We start from the raw sequence: 16,628 nt of genomic DNA, 5'->3' as shown, positions 1-16,628 counted from the left end.
TTTCTTTGTGGACTTTTAAAATTAGTCACATTATCCCTACAAAAAATAATTCTTTAGTTGTTCCCAAGGTATCATGCGATCGAATAATCAGTAAGAAATCGACAGCATGGCTACCAGGAATCCACAAGGAAGAAAACTGTTAAGAATTCTCAAAAACTGCTAGAGTCCAACCCATCAGACCTGAAGTAAACGCTAATAATGTCCTTCCACTTGCCGACGATCGTGTACCATAGGCTCCAGTTACGTTGTTCCTGGATGTTTTGTGTGGCATCTCAGAATACTTAAAAGGTATCTTTGTATTCTTTGCAATACTTGTGCTGCTAAAGGAGTCTGGGTCAACGAAAGAAAAAAGAACAAAAAGTTGTTCAGACTTGAATGCCGGCGGCGTAAGATACGTAAAAACAATGACTCAGTTATAACTTAGTTAATTAACTGGACCGATTATGTTTATATAGAAATTGATTGGAATAACCGATAAGCTAGTAACAAAACTAACTAAAACATGTTTTCGTATTACGAACAATATGTTCGTTTCCTTAGTCCAATTCTAAAATTCGAAAATTGAGTCCACTTTTTCATGCAATATACTATCGAGAGTATTTTGTCTTTACCGGAAGGGATCTTGGGTTAAGCTTACGTCGGAAAAAATTCTGCGGTGTTAAATTTACCCCAAGCATAGTTTAGTAACTAGATTTGTTTTCTTTAGAGGCATACTGATAAACATACACATAACTAAGGGTGAGAAGAATAGAATAATTCCCGCAATTTAGGATTTCTGAGCTCGCACATTAAGAAGTAAACATTTACCCACGATCTGTGAAATAAGCTACTAGACTGACCTTTTGGCAACACAGCACTGATTTTTATCGAGTAGAACTGAGCAGTACGTTCACTAGCCATTCTGCCCTTTAATTTAGGAAATATCTGACACTGTAATTGCAACCCACGGTCCCCTTTCCTAACGCCTGTCAATTCCAATGTCGCTCCTTTAATCCTAAACCTTGATTGGCAGGTACTGTTACAGCAATTGCCGAACACGCATAACTCAGGGTTACAATATGCAATCTTCTCCTTTTCTCCATCGAGTTTGATCCAATACCACCACACATCTTGAGTGCTATACCAATCGATGCCATTTCTTCTTCAAGTGCCTCGTTGAGGTTAACGTCTTGATTGGCAATTAAAGTCAGGCCTAAAAAGGGATGAATGAAAATTATACCTTAATCAATGTACGGACACACTCATTCATTTGAACAGCCTTTGACTTTGATATTTGGCACATTTAGCGGGGAGGTCATTGGTTCCCCTTTTTGTCCGAAACTTTGTTTTTAAAATGTTTGAACAGTACACAATGGCGAGTGTACTTTTTATATGATACTTTAGGAGATTGCTTAAAAAGCTACTTTAGGTTGTCGCTGACCCTTCTAACGTACGTGGCGGGTGTTTGAAGGCGAAGAGATAGGGGAATGAAGACGCGCAAGCCCTTTTGTATACTCCCTTTCCCTTCAAACGCCTACCAAGCAGGCTGTGACAATGCCGTGCGCCCAACACGAAAACTAGGAAATATTTGGCATCCATCTGTAGGAGTACGTTACCTGCGTGACAGGCCTTTGAAGGGGAAGGGAAAAGGGGAATAAAGGCGCCCGAGAACGTGATGAGTGCGGGTGCCCTTTTGTGCGAAAATTAGAAGAAGCTGTGCAACGCAAATAATCGAGTGAATGTCAAAGTTTTTGAAAATGCGCGTTGAACAAAGGGGGAAAGCTATACATTTCGAGGTTGCTCTCTCTTCGTCAGTGGTTTAAAGGCGAAAACGAAGAGGAGATGGCACCGTCGAAATGTCTGGTTTTCCTTCTTTTCCAACGCGTATTTTGAAAAACTTTTGGCAAGCATCTATAGGAGTTCAAACCTCTTCGTAACCGAATTCGAGACTCGTATTGTAAATTACGGACCGAGTTTTTGATTGCGCTTGGGCCATAAATCGTAGCGGAAAAACGAGAGTACAGCGCGCGTACTAACTGAGAGATATAATGAAAAGAATATTGACAAAAATAAACACAAATACTGTAATCGTTCTAATTCTACTCACAACGTACGGAAGAGGAAGCATTCACTTGATAAACAAGTGGGTCTTTGTTCTGTTTTCTTTGTACAGAGCATGTAAAAGTAAGAATGTCATCCTTTATCAGCTGGTCCACGTACAAAGTCCCATTTACAGGGGCATTTCTGATCATGATACGTTTTCCAAGGTTTCCCAGGGAATTATATGTGGCACAGCTGAGATTTTCGTCGCAATAACCCAGTTTTCGGTCAGAGTCAGATTTGTAACGAGGGTCGTTGACTTTCCAGATGAGTTCTCTGTAATCTCCGCTCTTGATGGCTTGCTCAAGAAGAGGACAATACAATTTGACCATTTCTTTTGGGCAAACATTTTTTATGTCTACAGCGTGAGCACCTAAGAAAAAGAAGTCAGGAGAAAGGGAATAATTTGCAAATAAAAGATAATTAGACAAACTGTAACTGTAGTGTAGTATGGTATACAGATGTAATTCCTCGTATAATTAAAAAAATATACGAAGAGCTCGAGAATTGTAGAGAACTTGCTTGCATGGAAAGGGGAAGAAGTTTTTAGCTTGGGTTGTACTTTTAATAGGAGCTGTTTTGTCTTCTGTTAAGCTTTATATTCAAAACGGCCAAATTTTCCGCTGGCATACGAATGTCAATTGAAAATTAAGAGTTAAGACTGCTTGTACTTCCTGTATTACCTTATACTCTTATTAGCCTTCCTAACAGGTGCAGTCTTTGAAAGGAGGCGCTGTTTTTTTCATGATGTTATTTGGCGATGTGTAGCAGCAAATTCTACCATTTTAGCGCTTTGGAAAGATTTAAAATATTAGGCTGATAGAATGGGGGATGTCTCAGTATCTATCTAATAAACACAACACCACATGGAAAGTGCTTTGTACGTTATTCAGGCAATCGTTGTTTCTGAATCAGAAATGTCACAGCTAGTGCGTGATAATACCGTGCCCGCGCACTTCCCTGTGTGAAGTAAGTTAATTTGATGTTAGAACAAGTATTCTCGATACTTTTCTAATTAAATTCTTCGTTTTGGAAGTACATCGCCCTGGATTACTTTGTAATCAGTATTATAGCACAGGATTATTTGCAATGTGCAAGATGAAGAGATGCACTTTCTACTCTTTTTGAAGCCCAAATCACAAATTGGCATGTTTTTTCTTTCAAAGACTTCCCTAAATTTTAATTAGGTCTTTAAGTGGGTTTTAGCTAGCTTTGAAAGGTTTTTCAAAACAAAACAAAAAACACTTTTAAGTGGACGTTTAGTTAACAAAAAAAGCCTGAAAATCTCGTTCACTGAACCCAGTTATTCTTATTATGCAGGTGTACTATGTCGATAGGGGAGATTGAGTCGAAATTGTAAGAAAAAGTCGAATGTGATATTATAAAAAAAACCAAATAAAACAGTTGCTAGGGAGACATGATGAAATTAAATCAGAGATGCTTATCAGTGAACTGCAATAACGGTTCCATTCTTTCCCTGTCAAAACAGGCAAAACAAATGCTGCAGGATAATTTTGGATTGACCTCTGGCGTATTGTTTTAAAATGCTCGTCAAACAGGTCTCTCTTGAAATTATTATTTGAAACTTTATCGATTCCATCTAAGGTAATAGTAATGAGATGAAGCGATCGTGATAAAATGTTTTCACTATTATCTCTTCTGTTTTCACGAAAAAAGTCAGGAAGATGGCACTCGTGCTGAACTCCGCGGGACAACAGTTAAGTACCAAAAAATTAGATTTCATCCGTATGGCATTTCAATGTCCAGATTCCCCTCTTTAATAAGTGTCTTTGATAATTGTTAAAGATCGCTCAGTTATCCGGCAGAACGTTTTATAATGCAGTTTCTTAGGCCCTGTTCAGACGCCGAACTTTTCATGAGCCGAACTTAATACATCGAATTAAGTACATTAAAAGTTTGGCGTCTGAATCAATCATTAGGAACGCCTGTTTCAATTTGGAACGGCTCAGCCGTTCTTTACGCCTAACCCTGCCGGGAATTTCGCCTTTGGAACGGCTTTGATTCAGATGTCGAACTTTTCATGTACCGAACCTAATGCATAAATTATTATAACGTATTTTGTAAGCAGTTTGACCGAATTCACATTTTTCGCCTTTTGAACTTGGTTCAGCTGCAACTAAGATCGGCGTCTGAATCGATTCAGCCGGTCTGAATAATTTGAGTCGGCCTTAATTCGAATTAGGTTCGGCTCGTGAAAAGTTCGGCGCCTGAACCGGGCCTTAGTCGGGCCCTGTTTTCTTAATAACAAGCAGCCGCTTTTAAGCGCGTTTTGACGCGCGATTCTCCGGTATACCGGTTCTTATTGACTTGATAACTTCTTGAATGATCGATGTTTTGGAAAAGAACCAGTTGAATTTTGTTTGTGCTGCAAAAACAAACGTCTAAGTTGTAAACACGTAATAGTAATAGGATGTTCTGGTACTTACCTCTTACGGTAAATACTATAAGTGCGAAATGAAATGTCCTAGCAATCGAAATATTTCCTGGATATCAGTAAAAAAAATACTTCTCTGATGATCTTAGAACCAATTGTAATACTGCGTAGCGACTTCAGATAATGACCGTATATCGCTTTACTAACGATATATATATATATATATGCATGGAGTTCAGAAGATCCAACAGCTGAAAATTTTCGTCAGGGGACTCTCCCTGTTTCGATTGCTGAGAAAACAGCGGGCGGCATTTCGCGACGCCATCACTGGTTTCGCTGCGAAGTAGTGTCAAGACGGACTCGTTAGCTCAGATGTCGTTCCTCAGGCATACCATTGGTGGTGTCGCGAAATGTCAGCTGTTTTCTCTGGCTAAAGAGTCCCTTGAAATATTTTTACCTCAGTTAATCCATAAAAAAAAAATGCGGTAATGCAATCGGGTAGTTCGTAAAATCTTAAGGCAGCAGCTGATACTGTTATGGGGGAATTCAGTCTCAGTTTCATATTAACATGTTCGGGGGTTTTCGGGGCGTTAAACGATTTTATACGGGAAACTAAAACCCCTGGGAACGTACCAACAGTGAAGTGAAATGAAAATGAAAGGCATGAGACAATTGAATGCGAATCAAAGAAAAGTATTCTGACAAATTGTCTTGACCTACTGACAATATCAAGGAATTAAATTTTGTTATTAATTTTTTATTTTACTGGCTAAATCACAAACCTTTCTTTTCAGTGGTTTACGAATCAGTGATTAATTACTCGTCGCCTTTTTCCCCTTTTCTATTTCTCCTCTTTATGTAATGTAGATAATTAACGTGTTGTTTCATGCGTGCCATGAAAATTGTGTATAAAATTACTCAAGTGGTGCCGAAAACGAGACACCAAAGATAACCTTATCATCCATGGAACCCAGACAAATTTTTTGAATCATTTTAAATCACGGCGGGTCAGTAGAGCGCCTGAAACTGCTTTCTTAAGGAGTTTTTATCTGTTTGAGTTCAAAGGCTGCAAGATGGTAGAACTTTGTATTCCAAACAATGACATTTTTTTTAATTTTTTTTCCGGTTTTAAAGGTTTTTGGTATCCTGTGAGCAAGCTCTCCGGGACGCACTGGCGGCGGGACGGGAAAAGGAAGGAGAGCTTGGACCGTGAGGCATTAAATTTTTGCGGATCGCTGGAAAAATCGCCAAAATCAGAACCAAAATTTAGTGCCACAAGGTACGTCTCTGGAATTTGAATTCCGCCTCCATTTCCCCTCCAATTTCCGCCAATCAGCGCGAAGCGGAAACGAGCGCGAATGTAAACAAACATTGACGCAACACGGGCCATGGGTGACACGTCATCACTAATGTCGTCTCCGCCCAACAGAATTTCGCATCGACTTTCTCCTTGCCGATATTCAAATTTCAGCGACGTAGTTGCAAGCCCTCCTTCCTTTTCGCAGGCTAGGTCAGTTGGGTAGCCCACCATCGATCCAAAGCGGCTCTCTGATTGGCCAGAACGCAAGAACAATGGAACTTTTTTCAGAATAATATTACTGTCATGTATTTATAAAATTGTTATTTCCCACCAGTAATAAGACTCTACTTGAAAGTTTCAATAGCCAACTAAATTTTTTGGCCTCTTGTTTTCAGTTAACTCTGCTTGGCGCGTATCTTCAGAATCATGTGAACAGGTGTTGTGTGCCTTGATGTCTGAAGTAAAGTCGATCTAAAAGAATTATTCCTCGACAACAGCTACTGCTGTCAGTTATACGAGAAGACCGGTTGTACCGAGCATACCGACTGTTCCGAGTGTGAGCTGTACCTGCTGTACCCATTGTACTGGCTGTACAAGATGTGCTTTGTCTTTGCTGACTGTACCGGCTGTACCGCATGTACTGGGGCTACCCAGTGTACTGGCTGTACACAGTGCCGTACCGCCTGTACCGAACGTATGGGTTGAACCCAAATTTGAACCATTTTGCTTGGTCACAGGATATTTTGAGAAGTGAGTACAGCCGACAGTAATGGGTGTGCAAAATAGTGGATTGCTTCTGAGCTAAAAGAAAACGCGTGCACGCAGGAATCTTATGCCTACTTTAGTGCCCGAGTACAATGTCTCTCGTGGGCACCGGTACCTTGCCCGAATCCTGTGGTGGTTACACGGAAAAAGGTAAATTTGATTCAACCACGTCATCAGTATGGAATTTCTGCGCTTGTTTCTCAGACGTCATTTGGCGGGGAAACCAGTGGTAGCGTCGCCAAATGTCGGCTGTTTTCTCAGGCTATAAGAAAGGAAGTTTTCACATTGCATTGGTGCCCAGCGAGTACCGTACTCGTACTCGAACTACTGTACCAGGGGATCAAGTGTAAATGAAGCGTTATTTTGTGAATATTCTTTATTTAATGCCGAGAACAATTCTTTGGCACATGTACAAAGGCTATCGTAAACAATGATGTCGGATAATAATGAGGCGCTCGGCTGTTAAGCATTGAGAAAAAGATAGGTCGCTAAATGAATCTTTTTTTCCTCTTTAGTTCAACACAAAGAGGTGGTGTTTGAATTGAGCAAAGAGACTCGTACAGGATGAGGAATATTTTGTAACAGCCCATTAAAAGTAATGTACCAAAGGCCATGCACCTTTGAACAATTCTTGTCTGACGGGCTAACAATATTATAGTAAAACGATAGGAAATGTGACTTGTGCCTAATTTCTATGGCCAGTGCCTCAATTGTTCACAGTCAGATCTTTAACCCCACCAGTTCTTGACTTCAGACTGCATGATGCTAAAAAGTTGCTTATTTTATTTACGTCCTTTTTGCGTATGAGTCCTTAAACTGGTCCAACTATTTATTAGTAAGCTGATGTGCAAACGTTGCACGAAGTCCTGAATGGCCTGTCGTTCACGACAATCGGTCGAAGTAGGGTTTTGCCAATCGACAAATCGCCGTGATAATAACTAAATAACTTTTCGCCATCAATGCTAAAATATACATTTCATTCTTTATTTAAGGGACTATACCGTTTTACATCCATCACAGTATGATAGCCATTAGTTGCTTAGATAATGTATTTAAACAAAAAACATTTTTCTAAGGAGCCACGAAATATTTATAAACTATAAATAAATTACAAAAAATACATTTACATACGGTGAAAGTCGTATTTAACTTATAAACCCTAAGATAAAATCTTATTTCACTAGATAACGTCCATCATTGTGTACTTATACATTATCTTTCTACTTTCAAAAAGCTTACGCTTATAAATACACATACGCTTAGCATAAATTATTTTGAAAATATTTTAAACATTAGCGAGTACTTTTTGATAACAATTCTCTTGTCTGAAAAAAAGAATTTTTGTCCTTGAATTTCTGAGTTTTTACCTTTTTAATTGCTCCTTGTGAACACACTACAAAAGTAGTTTGTCAGAGGTAAAATCATTTTTGGACGCGCCTTGTTTTGTATTTTATCGAAGCACGAGGCCAGTATTTCACTAAATCGCCCATGTCCTTGTTGTCTTGAAATGAAAAGTGAATTTTTAATGTTAAATTACATGAATCCAAAAGTCGCCTAAATTATAATTTTTTGTGAAGAATATACAAATTCCTATAAGCTTATCGGGTCTCGGTTTTCCTTTTTGATGGTCAGTTTCCAGCATGGCTAGCAAAATTAAGTCCTTTGGCATTCCTAATGCCTTTTCTACAAACTTCATGGACTTAATCGGCACGGTCATTTTATTCTAACAAGAGCCATAATAGCTCTTGATCCTAACCAATTCATAGACAACATTATTAATAGTTGTTACTATGGCATTATGCGATCGAATTTACAGTAAGAGAGCAGCAGCCAGGTCAGTATCCAAAAGAGAGATAAATCTGTTAAGAAATCTCTAACACTGCTAGAATCCAGCCAATTAGAACTGATGTAAACGCTAATAAGGTCCTGCCGCTAGCTGAAGTTTGTGCACCATAGCTCCCAGCTGAACTCTTTCTTGATGTTTTGGAAGGCAACTCAGAGTTGTTAGAAGGCATCTTTGTATTCTTGCCAAGAGTAATACTTGGGTTGCTATAAGAGTCTAGGTCAATCATAGAAAGAAGTATTCGTTCAGAATTGAATGCCTATACAGGAGAAAATTTCGGCCTCGGCGCCCCTTCCCGCCTGCGGCGAAAAGCATACCAACAGAAGACACATGGCGTAATTAACTGAACTGGTTTTCTTAGGAGAGAAATTTATTGGGAAAAGCCGGATAGTAATGAGGAAAGGTAACAACAACAAAAACTTAACTATTTACATTTTTAAGGATTATGACTAAAGGTTTTACTTAATTCTTTGCGGCATAATCTTCTAGCATACGAAAGATAAAACACCTGATTGCTCCGATGAGGCCACGTGTTAAAGAGTTTAATAAGATGGTATATTTTGTGGATGTTTAAGTTATAGTAAAATGAAAAATATCGGATTTGGGTGTTGTTGAAAATTAAAATATAAGGGAATTAATTAGTAACAGATAGTCCATCACTAGAACAAGGTGCCCCTGAGCTTATTACAGGGCTAACTAGTTTCTGTGTACGCCTTTTCTACTCTAATTTTTTTCCTACTCAAATCAACCAAGAAACAACCAGACTGCCCTCTTAAGAGTCTTTACCCGCGATCTGTGATATATATGTTAGACTGACCTTTTGGCAGAACAACACTGATTTTCATCGTGTACACCTGGAATTTGGGAAATATTTGGCATTGTAATTGCAAACCACGGTCTTCTTCCCTAACTTCCGTCAATTCCAGTGTCGCTCTGTCAATCCTGAGCCTTGATTGACAGGTACTGTTACACTCGTCGAACACGCACGACTCGGAGTTGCAATATGCAATCTTCTGCATCTTTCGATCGCGTTTGATCCAGTACCACCACATGTCTTGAATGTTACCTATGGAGACCATTTTACCCAGTGCCCCGCTGAGGTTAAAAGCTTGATTTGCAATTAAAGTCAGGCCTGAAAAGATGAAAACAAAGCCTTGTTCAATGTACGAAAACGTTCATGCATTTTAACAGCCTTTGCTCACTTGGACCACAGGCCCACATGCCCATTTACTAGCAGGGATTCGACACTCGCTTGTGGCTCGTGTCACATGTTCGTACCACATTTTGACGTTATCTGTGATATATTTTGATCTATTTCTGAACAATCGAACGGCAACATGAGAGCTTTTTCTCAGTTGGATGGTTGAGTCAAATAGGCCACCAAAAGGGCAGAATTTGGCTTGAAATTTACAGCCTACAAACGCAACCTCTTTCAAAATCTCGAGTGCAATCTTTTTCCTGTTGTCGATCTTTCGGGAAGAGAAAGTTTCCATCGATGAAAAAAATTTCGAATGCAAAGCTGAAAAGGATTTTAATGCGTTTGGAACTATAGTGACTATCAGCCAATCAGAGCAAGATGTCGTTTTTTCTGCGCGGATTAATGGCCCAAGGTTTTGTAACTTTCAGTACAAATAGAGAAAAGTAGTATACATCTTTCAATTCAAGCAGGACGGCTGTTGATGATCTAAGTGCGTCAACTCATAAACAGGAGCGTCCAAAATTGTGACTTTGAGTCGTCAAAAACATTCCTTTAGCCCTTGTAATACTCATTATAGTCCAAGGCACACAAACTTGCAACCAGACTGAAAGCAAACCTTCAAATCAGTTCGGCCTGTACGTAAACTGCCACTTATAAGCCCATCCGCTTATAAACCCCCCCGGTTATAGGCCCACCTACATGCAAACAACAAATTAGATCCGATTATAAGCCCATCCGGATAAAAGACCCCCTCCAGTTTTTGTTTTGAAATTTAACTGAATTCGATTTATTGCTGCCTTTTTAAGGCTTCAATTGTAACAGTAATAAATTTAAATCATACGTCGATCAACAGTGTTGTTGCTCATTTCAAAACGTTTTTTTTTTCGTCCGCTTATAAGCCCATCCGGATATAAGCCCCCTGTTTATAAGCCCACCCAAAACCCCTTACGAACTTGTACAAGCCCAGGGCTTATAAGCGGCAGTTTACGGTATATTACTGACAGTGATTTATCAGGCCCCCTAAACCGTTAACCAATCACAGTGCGCGCACTAACTGAGGGATAAAAATAAAAACAAAAAAAACCAAAATACCCATCAAATTCTACTTACAATTCACGGAAGAGGAAACATTTACTTGGTAAACGAGTGGGTGTTTGTTCTGTTTTCTTTGCACAGAGCATGTAAATGTCAGTAAGTCATCCTTGATCCACTGCTCCACGTACAATGTCCCATTTACAGGACCACTTCCGATCGTTATACGTTTCTCAAAGTTTCCCAGGGAATTGTATCTGGTACAGCGGAGTTTTTCATTACAATAACCTATTTCTCGTTCAGATTTGTCACAAGGGTCGGCGACTTTCCAGATGAGTTCTCTGTAATCTCCGCTCCGGATGGCTTGCTCAAGAGGGGGACAATACAATTCGACCATTTCTTTTGGGCAAACATTCTTGTCTACAGCACGAGCACCTAAAGAAAAAAAAAAGGCAGGGAAACGAAATAATTTGTAAGTAAAGGAAAAGATAATTAGACAGGTGTCAATCTCCAATCTGGTCAAGCAACTAAATCATTAAAGCGGAGAATTAAGGCTTGACCTAGAGCTTTTTTATACTCTTTTCAGCCCAAACCGTTAAGAGTGTCGTTTAACCTTAACTGTGAACGAAGGTCAGTAAGTGAATGAATGGATGAATGAATAAATAAACGAACGAAGGCGTTTAATCTAGTTATTGCGATTTGATGTAGATGTTTTTCATGTTATTGTATTGTTTGTCTTTGTCCATGACGCAGGTTGAGTCGAAATTGTCTGAAAACGTTGATATTGAAAACAACACAAAAAAATAAACGATTTATTGGAACAAAAGAAAGCGTTTGCATGAGAAAAGAGTTGAACTCCCAGAGGATTGGTTTGGGACACCAACATGGTAGACTGTTCACAGTCCCCTATTTTTTCGTGAGATAGTTTAGATATAGCGCGTCTTTCCGTCACGGCTATCTTTTTCAAATGTACCGAGGGGGTGGGCGTCGAGGATTATAGCTCTAGGGGGAGGGGGGGCGAGAAAAATAGAGGGACTGTAATAACATCACGCTTCCTCCCAAACCGCCCCCGCCCCCTAAGTAGTTTTGACACTCATGCAAGATGGCAGCCCGTAACGCAAAGCGCTCGATCTCGACGATCGTACGGGAAAATAGAGGACTGTGAACAGTCTACCAACATGGCCACCGTTTCATTGTTTTGGGACACCAATATGGCCGCCGTGACGTCATGTGAATCACTCTTTAGAGATACTGATCTACTTACAACACAGGCGGCCCAAACTCATTGCTTGAACGCGGACGTGACTCTGGCTTGCGAGCGGTGTTGTGTTACAAACGGATATTTTCAAAGGCTTGTATGGGATCGATCGGTTTTCCTTAAAAGAAGTAAAAAAATGTTATGTTTTTAAATAAAATCGACGTACCTTATTGCCTTGTTGTATTCTTTGTTGTTTGCCCGCGTCTCACGCTGTTTTGAAGCGTTTTCGGCGAGTTAGCACTATTTTGGTGTTCGACTGCAACTCACTGTGGAACATCAAATTAGCGCTAACTCGCCGAAAACCCTTCAAAACGGCCTGAGACGCGGGCAAACAACAAAGAATACAACAAGGCAATAAGGTACGTCAATTTTATTTAAAAACATAACATTTTTTATCTCTTTTAAGAAAAACCGATCGATCCCAAATAACCGTTTGTAACACAACACGGCTCGCAAGCAAGAGTCACGTCCGCGTTCATGTAATGAGTTTGGGCCGCCTGTGCTTACAAGAGGTAATGTATCGGTCAAATCGAAGCTTCAACATGCCCCCCCCCCCCGGGCATACCCAGGGCATTTGACACCTTTGCCGTCTCAGAGTCTTCCAGGGGGTGGGGAATTTGATCCCCATGCTTTAGGGGTGGGGAATTTGAACTGCACCCTCGATTTCATGTAAAATTTTTGGCGTGGCGAGCTATCATGGGGGACGCGGTTTTAGAGGATTTTCGTGGAAAAGATTGTGCCTTTGTGGCCAATTGGTTGCGAGGAAAGGGCTTAAACAAGCTTTGTGCCGTACTTGAAGTATTTAAATTTTAAAATTTTTAATATTGGATTCACGCTTTGAATGTATGAATGTATTTTATTGTTGTGTTTACAATGAAATACAATACCTATATCGGCAATTCAATCAGCAACAACATTAATAAAATAAGATAAAAAGGTCAGGTCATCTACTTTGACCTACTGCAAGTATGTTAATTAATAAGGTGAACGATGATGCATGTCAGAGTGAAATGGTCATGATGTAGTAATCTCAATAGGTGGGATCTTTTTTATAGAACGCTTTGTATGTTGCATGACGAAGAAAAGCTGAGCATTCTGTGACCTTGTAGCAGCGATTTCCGCCGTTTTGCACGAGACTTTTGTTCGTAGTAAATACGCTAACAGTGTTTCTCAGTAAATATTTTGTTCGACAACTGAAGGTGTTTCCGCCGTCCTTCTGTCATTTTTGTGCCTGTGAAATGTCCCCGGGGTGGGGGCATTTGATCGCCTGAATGGACCCTAGTGTGGGGCATTTGAACGGCATTTTGGCCCGGGTAGGGGGCAATTTGAACGATAATTTTCAAAAAAGTCAAATGCCCGAGGGGTTGCCCGGGGGGGGGGGGTATGTTGAAGCTTCGATTTGACCGATACATAAATTATTTTCCTTTCAAAACAATTGCCAGAGGGGGATTTTGCATTGACCCCTGTTGTATTCGCTATAGTATAGGTTATGATATGTTATCGATCGATTCCAATTTAAGTTAAAAACATGGGATATAGAGCGCGATCTTGATCAAATATATTCCTTGTTATCTTTTCGATTTTTACAAAAGCCGCACGGCACTCGAGATTATCTCCGCAAGACAATAGCAAGTGCCTGAATAAAATAGATCTTTCATCTTTATGGCTTTTAAATCGGTCAGGGTCCCAACCTTCTTTTGAGTTTCCTTGATAGTTGGTTAAGACTACTGCCTAGAAGCGCGGTTATATTGAAAAATACGTTAACCTAATTTATGCATTAGGTTCGGCACATGTTGAAGTTCGACGTTTGAACCGGGCCCAGTCGAGAACTTTTTATAATGGCATTAAGCTTACAGCAATTACCGGGCTGCAGTTTTGTCAAAGACTACTGACTTTCACATTGACTACTGGCTGCATCCATGCAGTGATCGATGTTTTATCAAAGAAGCAACCAAGTGTTTGAATCTTGATTTGTGCTATGAAAACAAAAATAGTAGTAGGATGTACTTACCTTTGAAAGCTATGACGACGAGTATAAGCACGAATGACCTAGCTGTCGACATATCAGTTTATGCGGGATATAGGTGACAAACGTCTCTAATCTCAGAACCAAGAGAAACAATTCGTAAAGACTTCAGACAATTAGTTTTTGATGTCATTCTTCAACGATAAGAAACCTTTTAAAGTTGATTTAAGCCGAAAACTGTCAAAATTAACCAATGAAGCAAACGTAGATTTTTATCAGTCCTTCTGCAAATAGATTTCTTTATATCATTGTTCTAAGATTCCAGAGTAGTTGCGTTTGGGACGTAAACCGAGTACGTTGTGATTGTGAGATGAAAATTATATGTGTTAAATCCAAGCAACTGTGAGTGTTTTTTAAGGGAGTTTTACCGGGAAAATCATTGGGTTGGTGGCAATCGCAAGATTCGCAACATTATGTTAAGATGATGCAACAGCTGCAACGTAACAGTCCCCGTGAAATATTTTTAGCTCTTAGTTAATCAGCGAAAAACGAGAACCATTCGAAGCAACAATTAAAGTGAAAAGGGCAATAACGCAAAGGGAAATCGAAAGCGCAACAAAGAATGTTCATTTTCTTCAAAGATATCAGGGGAAAATCCAATCAATCAAATCTGCGTGGTAATCAATTTTTATTATCATTTAGTTATAGACTGGTTAAATTTCAATGTTTTGTTACTTTTTGCACTGTCTTTTAACAATGTCACTGATGATTGGTCGTGTTTTTCTTTTTCTTTTTCTTTTGTGAATGCAAACCGATAATTTGGTTGTCATGCCGGGTTCCATGACAGTGATGACATAAAAATTATGTGTCTGATGTGTAACAATTATTACAAAAGTGGACCTCCCGGCAATAAATTCATACACGCAAAAAAATACCCAATGTCAACACTTCGTATTGTCTGTGGTTTTCTCAGGATGGTTCTAAGTGTAATGTATTTATTTTGTTTATACTACAATCAAGTCGATTTCCTAAACAAGAAAAAAGTCCCCCCACGATAACAATGCTAAGCAACCACAACGGACGAAGGAGGAAACAGCAACAGCTTTAATATAAAGCACAACAAAAGCTCTGAATGTGCAGCAGAACACATTCAAAAATATCAATATTTGATATGTCGTCGAGGACAAAGGATATGTACATGTTAATTTCACAAACAGAGCGATTTCAATTGTTGTATGAAGATATGCGTTGATATTAAACGCCAGATAAAGAAAGTAATTCTATGGCTATTCTCGCAGACTTTGAGGACAGTCGTCTTATTTTTTTTTGTCCTTTATGTTAAATAAAAAAAAACTGAGTCAGTTAAGGGAAAATGTGCTAGTAAACAAGTCAGAGCAGTATAAATAGACCAAAGAATAAATAGTGAATGGGTTGCAGGGACAGTCGAGTCATCATAGATATATTTAGTGTGGAACAAGGATTGAAAGAAGCGATATTGGTTGCTTTCAAAAACTGTCAGTTCAGAAAATGAAAATGAATTGACTAACCGAATAGTAGAAATTAACTGGTGAAACAGAGAAGTTGCCAGAAGAATACATGAGTGAGACGAAAACATAACGGATTAAAACAAAAGCAAAGTCACAACTCTTGTCTCTTCCATACGACTGAACCGTGACACTTTGTCTAAAATTTACAACGGCCAAATTTTATTAGAATTTACTGATCCTTTTTCCATGCTTAAGTGTATTTGCTTAATTGACCGCATCGTTCATTAGGATAGTCTTATGCGTTACTCGTGATCAAAAGTATTCACAAATTTCCCAATTATCGCTTCGATTTTAAGCGCTCTTAAAAGTACAATTTAATATAAACCAAGTATAAGCATTCACTGGGCCGCATTACTGATCTCTAGATCGCGACAACAAATTTTCTCAGTTTTAGGACGGTGGGCAAAATACAGCGCGGTCGTTTGTAAGAGTGAACCATTCCGATATTATCATGATATTATCATAAATTAGAACTGGAAATTTTTAGTCGTTCTTTTCCTATTTACGTATAATAATGTTTGGGCATTGAAAACAAAATTATGTAGCAGATGTAGTACCAAAACGTCTGCGTGAGAGGGTAGTATTTCAGTGTATGCTTTCAGTTATGTTACGTGATTGTGCGAGGGCTGTAACAGCTGTAAACTTTCAAAAAGTAAATGAGAAAAATGCAAGTACTCGTCTGGCTCTTACCGTTCAAACCTGTGGAGGAGAATAACACGAAACAGATCCATATCGTCAACATATTTTGTCCTCCAACTGTTGTTGCGAACTGTGGAAATCCTTTTCAAATCAGCTGTGCAAGTGTACAAACAGATGATATTTAGGCTTTCCCCCCTTCGTCATGGGGTAAGCCCCACTGCACATAGCTCACCAGGTTTATCAAGATTTGGGAAGAAGTTTTATGTCCCGACATGTCCTCTGGAATGACAGGAATGAGCATCCATTAATTTAAGAACGAAAAACTTAGTTCGTGATCGTAGCAAGGGCTATTACTATCCGCACAAATAAACTCAACCGACACATTTTTCATACTAAACAGTAATCAATTAGCGATTTACCCTGAACAACGGAAGCCACAAGTGACCGAGTTCTAATTTTGACGTGACCTTGCTAAACTATTACAAGTAATCTAAAGATGTGTTAAATGAGCGGGCTGTTAAACATTAAAAAAGGACCCGAGACATGACCAGTGTCACATGTACGTAACAAAGTATTACAACTTTAAAAAATGCCCTCGTATCCCCC

At 39.3% G+C, this 16,628-nt stretch overlaps 1 protein-coding gene across 1 annotated transcript; it reads right to left on the bottom strand.

Annotated features, from left to right (window-relative positions):
* Positions 1 to 732: 732 nt before the first annotated feature.
* LOC140934551 (uncharacterized) lies at positions 733 to 16,428 on the bottom strand. The gene is made up of 5 exons (XM_073384156.1): positions 16,074 to 16,428; positions 10,691 to 11,047; positions 9,200 to 9,514; positions 2,200 to 2,452; positions 733 to 1,117 (listed from the first exon to the last, which is right to left on the bottom strand). Exons 1-5 carry the CDS (start codon positions 16,123 to 16,125, stop codon positions 733 to 735), a joined length of 1,362 nt encoding a protein of 453 aa, XP_073240257.1. The 5' UTR covers positions 16,126 to 16,428.
* Between the last annotated feature and the right edge of the window lie 200 nt (positions 16,429 to 16,628).

The sequence above is a fragment of the Porites lutea genome, chromosome 4 (assembly GCF_958299795.1).
Source record: "Porites lutea chromosome 4, jaPorLute2.1, whole genome shotgun sequence".
Lineage (NCBI taxonomy): Eukaryota > Metazoa > Cnidaria > Anthozoa > Scleractinia > Poritidae > Porites > Porites lutea.
The sequence above is the reverse complement of the archived record's forward strand: the minus strand, read 5'-3'. Positions and strand labels throughout refer to the sequence as shown.

Bases quoted from the DNA above. Each gene is read 5' to 3' on its own strand.
- LOC140934551 (XM_073384156.1), bottom strand. From the start codon at position 16,125: ATGTTGACGATATGGATCTGTTTCGTGTTATTCTCCTCCACAGGTTTG. The intron at 11,048-16,073 runs GTAAGAGCCAGA...TTTTTTCTTTAG, and splicing joins CTCCTCCACAGGTTTGAACG to GTGCTCGTGCTGTAGACAAG. The intron at 9,515-10,690 runs GTAAGTAGAATT...TCATCTTTTCAG, and splicing joins TGTTTCCTCTTCCGTGAATT to GCCTGACTTTAATTGCAAAT.